This window comes from Nannobrachium achirus (genome assembly GCF_963921795.1).
Source record: "Nannobrachium achirus genome assembly, chromosome: 6".
NCBI classification, from domain to species: domain Eukaryota; kingdom Metazoa; phylum Chordata; class Actinopteri; order Myctophiformes; family Myctophidae; genus Nannobrachium; species Nannobrachium achirus.
In genome coordinates this window covers 44449280-44456109 of record NC_137815.1, presented here as the reverse complement: position 1 = coordinate 44456109, position 6830 = coordinate 44449280, and the positions used below count along the sequence as shown (strand labels likewise).

At 44.4% G+C, this 6830-nt stretch overlaps 1 protein-coding gene across 1 annotated transcript in view; it reads right to left on the bottom strand.

The window, feature by feature from the left end:
* Window positions 1–3497: 3497 nt before the first annotated feature.
* Window positions 3498–6830, bottom strand: part of cbfa2t2 (CBFA2/RUNX1 partner transcriptional co-repressor 2) — a 33166-nt gene continuing 29833 nt past the window's right edge. Inside the window, exons 9-11 of the mRNA XM_080727396.1 lie at window positions 5202–5276; window positions 4459–4649; window positions 3498–3884 (exon numbers count right to left, since the gene is read on the bottom strand). Of these exons, the coding sequence (XP_080583522.1) occupies window positions 3522–3884; window positions 4459–4649; window positions 5202–5276 (629 nt within the window). The 3' untranslated portion in view covers window positions 3498–3521. The remainder of the gene's footprint in view (window positions 3885–4458; window positions 4650–5201; window positions 5277–6830) is intronic.

Sequence of the window (6830 nt, the reverse complement as noted above, 5' to 3'; positions counted from 1 at the left end):
AGTGGTCCGTTATAGCGCCACCATGTGGCCAAGTGGAAATGCTTTTGGGGATTCGTTGAGTATGCCACCCCCGACCTGTGGTTGAAATTCAGTGTTGACTGGACCTTTTTTTTGTGATTTATGGCTATTGTTTGCAAAACGGGCCCCTCCCGCTAACTTTGGAAGCACGTTACGAACGAACGTAATGGACTATCGCAATATCCCTTGAGTATGTTCATTGCATGGGTTCATAGATCATGTGTACCGTTTTTTGTGCAATTTGAAGAAAATATGTGGGAAAAGGAACAAAAAGTGTGTTTTGGAGAAAATTCAAGATGGCGGAAAATCTATCCTGGCGCAAATGGGCGTGGCCTATATCGGGAGATGCGCCTTGACCCAAGGAATCCAGGGAAAAAATAATTTTAATTTTCCGACCTACGGTTCAACAGTTACAGGCCAAAACGTAAAGTGGGCTGTTATAGCGCCACCATGAGGCCAAATGACACTATTATTTTTTATTTAATCCTTGAAATCATTATGAACCTCCTCTCCAAGTGTTGAAACTGTAGCCCCTATGGTTTGCGAGAGAAAAATAATTGAGTGTGAGTTTTTGCGATTCCCATTATAAGTCAATGGGGAAAATTAATTCACTAATAAATTAATATCAATTAAACTATAGTACCTTTCTCTTAGCAAGTTAATAGCACACCATTCCCGAGTAAGCCGGTCGATTTGACATATGGTGCGAGTGTGTGGTGCAAAAACTGTGGGAGGAGTAGCGTGCCAAACTTTGGGGAATCGTATGGACAGAAAGAAAGAAAGAAAGAAAGACATAAATATGAGCGATTACAATAGTCTGCCCATGCTATGCATAGGCACACTTAATAAAGTTACCCTAGAACTATAGTGTGGTTGCCCTTACAGGGCAACCACACTAATAAAGTTTCCCTAGAACTATAGTGTGTTGCCCTGTTAGGGCAACCACACCAATGACAATATCTAAAGTGTGCTCGCCTTATAGGCGAGCCCACAATTATAATCGTAGAACCCAGTGTTTTATAGAATCTAATTCAAATCTGGCATTTTGGCCATCTCTTCAGTTCATTTATTTGTCATTTACAATGCTTACTGCTTACCAGCACTGTACAATAAAATTACTATTAATTGCGACCGTCAGGTCACAGTTACTATCAAAACCTCCACCGGCTGTCAGTCAGTCTATCCGTCACGTCACACTTTTCCCTTACTCATATCTCCGCCACCGTTGCCCCGATCATGCCAAACTTTGCACACACACTCCTTGGCTGCCAAACCACAACTCATTTCTCACATGGCCCTCTTCTAGCGCCACCATCTGGACGATTTTTGAAAAACACATTTTTGGACACTGCTCCAACAGATTTTGCCCTAAAAGCGGTACACAGTATCTCCAAAGTCATGTCGTCAACATGGATCTGTCCCATTTCCCATATTTCCTCCTGATTGGGAACCATTGCCTTCTAAAGTTTGTGTATGCTTATCTCCCGATTAAGAGAGTCTTACTGGTCCTAAAGAGCAGTGAATTAAAGTTATGCATATTACTGAATGTCCACCACACACAGTAATACATAGCAGCAGCAAAAGCACATTTCTGAGATGACACCGCAACTGCACAGAACTATTCCCTACATTACTGTACCTTATACAGTACTACAAATCAAAGAAAACAGACATTTGCTGGAGTAATTCTATTTCTTTATTTCATCTTCATGTCAAGATATCTTTTCATGTGAAGTTGACGTCTCATTAGCAAAAAGATGTGTTTAAAGAGGATGAGAAAAACAAAATGTGGCTCACAAAATAAAGGCATTCTCTTAGATAATATTCTTTACAATGACATCTTACAAAAGGACAACGAAAATACCGGTCAACGCCTGATGGGAACAGCAGAGTATGGTAAACCAAAACTCATCGCTATAGACATCATGACCTTAACCCTAAACTGTAACAATGAAAGAACAGACTGAACTGTATACGTATATACACACATTTAAACCTCCTGAGATTCTTAATGGGACAGAGTCACTGCAAGGCCTGCACCAGTTCTGATTTTGCCTGTATTTAATCAGGTTGTGGTGTGATTCCATTGGAATAAAGAAAGGTTTTTTCTTTTTTGTTTAGTTGTGTTAAGTGTTGTGTTCTTCTGATGCAAATATTGCCACCAGTTAAGTGAAGCCAGATATAGACATCCTGGGTTATGTTGAACTTGCTTCATAGTACAGGGCCTGGAGTGAAATCCGAACCCGACCTGTACAAGACTGGTAGTCTGAACCATAGAAATAAGCATCAAACTGCAAGCAACAAAAGGTCGTAACTGAATCTTTGAATTCACCAACAGATTATCTTTTGTCACTGTTCTTCCGTGATTCTGACAATCGGATATAACAAGACAAAACACAAAACGGAGCGGAAATCCTACCTATAGGTACATTGTGAAAGCAGACATGGTGTTGGATTAGCGCACAGTATATAGTATATATATCTCTTGTTCACAACAACATAACGGTTACAGGCGATGACACGGACACTCTTCTTCGGCGATCCAAAAACTTTGGTGATGCGAAAACAGCTTCGATACCTGAAACACTTCGTTATAGTATTGCTCTGACAAAAGTAAATCTTATGCTCTATGATATTCAATGACGGCACGACCGCTTTGACGACACGCACTCACACAAACCTGACGAGAACTTGGCGAGCGAGATATTTAGACGGATACAATAGAACTGCAGAGAAGGCTGCTCAAAGCAGCACTCTTTTGTGGATTCTTATGGTACAGAGAGTACATACAGTATGCTTTATGGCTGGTACTATTACATTAGACACCTAACCACCCACTCCCTCTCTTCTTAACTTTGTACACAAAAACAAACTGGAAAGTACAGAGGGAGTGCATCGAGGAAAGGAAAAAACAAACCCAAAGCTCTCATAACTCACTGCCCCCCCCCACACACACACTTTCCTCCTTGAATTCTCATGCCTTCTCTTCTCAACGGTCTAACCAAACTAGAAAGCGAAAGAAAAGTGTCTGAGATCAATAGTCACTTCTTTTGTGAGTTTTTGTTTTCCTTTCCACATTCAAGATTTGGGTTTCGTTTTCTTTTCTCTTTTTTTTTGGGACAAAGACAAACGTGCTTCCATCTGTTAGTGAGATCTGTTCATCCAATGGATGCATTCAAAAACCACTCCAGTCCTTTGCCAGAGCCAAAGTCCCAGTTGACATATCACTCAAGCAGCCCGTCCATAATCTGTCCTTTTATTAACTGCCAAACCAAAAGTGAGGGGGTAGAAGAAGAGAAAAAAGAAAAGAGGAACACAATTCGGAATCTGTTATCCTGATTCAGCCCACAAATGGTTTCCTTCTGCTGCTGATCTCAATTCAGTTTGATGCATTTCCCCTCTTTAAGATCAGAGGTTAGAAACAGGGAGGTGGGGAGGAGGGGGGGTTGGGGTTACCCTCTAATCCCAGACTTGTTTGCATGTGTTCTGGTCCCTGTGACTTCCTAGTGTCCGTTGGTCTCAGCTGCCGAGGCGGGGGTGGAGGGGGTTGAGGAACGAGAAGCTGCAGAAGCCGCCTTCTCTCCACCGGGGCTGGAGACGGAGGGCACGCCGTCCGAGACCTTGGCCCCCGCTGGTCCCACCGGGGAGACCCTGGCTGCTGCTGCTGCTGCTGCTGCTGCCGTGGCGGCGGCGGCCGCCCTGGCCGCGGTGATGGCCGACACGGGTTTGGGCTGAGACTGGAGCCCCGGGCTGCAGATCAGGTGGTGTCGCTCCCAGTCTTTGTGCTGGCAGAAGGAGCCGCAGTAGCGCGCCGCGTTGCAGCCGCTGCACGTCTCGCTGGCCTTGCGCCCGCAGTTCCAGCAGCACTGAGAGAGAAGGGAAAGGCAGATGATGGGTCAAGAGTTTGCCAATGCAACGGGAGGTAATCAATATCAATTTTCAGTTTAGGCATTTAGCAGACGCTCTTAATCCAGAGCGATTTAATAAGCAAGGACAGCACAATGTAATACATGATTCTGATGCATAGAAGTAGTAATCTAAAAAAGTAGGTAGACCAAGATCTGCTTTTATTATCATCATTAATATTATTTATTTTGTAATGTCTTAAACTGAAAGTAAAAGCGGTAAAGTGTGTCTGTGGGTTTTATAAATATTCAGCCAATAAAAATATTAAGAGCTTGTGACTAAATAATAACTTGATCCATCCTTGAACAGTTTTTTTTTTCTTCCCAATTTCCTGAAAAGTAGAATTTCGGACATACTGCCTGTGTCGATGTGCAAACTACCAACAAACTCCCAACATCTTGATCATCGAATCCACACATTTCATCACAAGCCGTTTTGAATAAAAGCCTTAAAATGTAAATGTAGGATGCTGTGTGATTGCCATTACTTCAATCAGCGTATTCACCATCATTTCCACAGTTCAAGTATCCTCACCTCGCTGGAATCCTCCTGTTCATTGATGACCATAATAGCGTCCTCTTGGGCCTTTCTCTTGGCGTCTGCCAATGTCTTCTCCATCTTAGCCCTTTCAGAGGCGATCATTTCAAAGGCCTTCTGCTCTGCCTCCGCCACCGCCTTCTGCACCTCATCCATGGCCTGGCGCTTCACCTCGTTCACCGCTTCTTCTGTCGGGTCAGAGAGGGAACGCAGGTTATTAAACAACTGGAGAGAAATGTCCTGTGCTATTACCCTTTTGGAAAGGTACAGGTACTGAGGAGACTTGGAGAACGGTTGAGACAAAGATTACCGGAATCTTCACTGTTCTGTCTCCTGGGAGATAGCACACCTTTGCCACAAGGAGTCACCAAGGAGTCACCAAAGGGCAACATGCACTAATAACTGCAGGCCTTATCACTGCAGCAAGGCCAATGAGACACTGGAAGACCTCGTCTACACTGGGGCTAGCAGATTGGACTTTTTTGAGACTGAAGCTTACGAATATTTGATTGCCATTTTCATGCTTAGTTTTTTGTTTGTCATGTATGTGTTGGAAAATCAATAAATAAATACTTCGATGACTAAACTGAAAAACCACTCTAACAGCAACAATTACTATCACAAAAAGGAGCTTTAACTTTCTTTTTTTTTTTTACAAAAACCTTATTTTTTTAATCATAACATCATTTACTGCACCTTAAATATATTAAATAGAGTAAGTTATTGTTTTGTGTACTAACCAGCTTTCCTCCAGATCTCATCTGGCACATATGCCGAGCCTGGCCGTGGAGCAAAGTCTCGGGGGACCTGTGGATCTGTGGGAAAACAGAGGCAGGAGGGAGGGGCTATTAGCACCTGCTACAGCTCAGCTCCTACAGATCTGAATTCAACAGTATAACTGCCGCGTACTGAGGTCATGTTTTAAAAGAGACAGTAAGACCAAGATATAGGGACAGATGTCTGACAGACTCCGGTCTTGTTGCGGTCTGCCGCTTTTAACATGTTTATCGATGCAAACAAAGCTACAAATGTCCACTCAAGCCCTGTGAAGTCGTACAAGCAAAAATAGCCGATCCAAAAGCTCAACACATCTGCTGCTGTGCATTATGAGCTTGTAGATTAGGCTATTTTCACTACTTCTGTTACCACTTTCCACCTTGAACGTGTGGTTAAGACACCGACTCTGAGCTTTAGCAAAACTTCAGATGGGATTTGAGGAGCAGCCCCGTCGATCCGTTCCCTTCTTCACTATCCCCCTCTAAGTTCACTCTTCACAAGACTGCATCCTACATACTGTACACCACTACCGGCCGCCACCCTCCCCTTCAGCCCAGGAACATCCAGGCTGGCCTGTAAGCCCATCTAAGCCCAGGCAGGCAGGCAGGCCAGGCAGGCCTCCCATCTGAGGGACCAGATGGCGCTCTGGCCAAAATGGCCAGCTTTGGGTCTCAGAGCCGGCAGGACGGCAGGACGGCCCTTCTGTGGCCGATCTGGCCCAGGACGCTCCTGGCACCTGTCTGTGGCTCTGGACCAGCAGGGGCAGGGGCGTCACAAGGGGTAGGAAAGTGGGACTGAGTTACCAGGGCCCAAGGTGGTGGAGGGGCCCTAGTAACTTTAGCTATTGAAAAAGCTATTTTTGAAAAGTCGTGAAAATGTGTGCAAATCTTTGAATATGTATTTTTTAAGCGGACATTTGTAACTCAAATTTTGCTTCCGGGGGGGGTCCCTGGAACTAAATATTTTGAGATGGGGGTCCGTGGCCAAATTCATATCATTTTAGGGGTCCTTCACATGAAAAAGTTTGAGCATCACTGACATGGAAACATGGGTTTCTTGCACACTTTTTCAAAAATTTTCAAAAAATAGATCTACAAGCTTGCAGCGCGCGCTGCGAGCTTGTATATCTGCTATTTTTCAATAGTTAACATTCATGGGGGGCCCGCAGTGAATCCTTGTACCCGGGGCCCACAATTTGGTGTGACGCCCCTGAGTGGGGGAACTGCGAGCCTGGCACTCTGAGAGAACACTGCCTGTACACAGCAGACTGAGGGACCGGCTGACCGCTGAGAAGCTTTTGCTAATGCCCTGACATGTGACTGATAGCTGAGCTATGATGGGAGGTGTAATCCTCGCGCCGACCACTAGAGGACGCCAGGCGTTAAAAGAAGCAGACGCAAGTCAACTGTTAGGCAAACTAAGCTTTTTCTAACTCAGGTGAAATTATTACCCATTACTGCCACTTTTGTGAGGTATAAATGGTTATCTGTGGAATTGAACAGCACTTATGCTGTTGTTAAGTTGCACTTAACGGCAGACTTGAGAATCTGTGATGAAGAAAGGCCAAGAAGTCTGTTTTCCTGCTGCGGTAT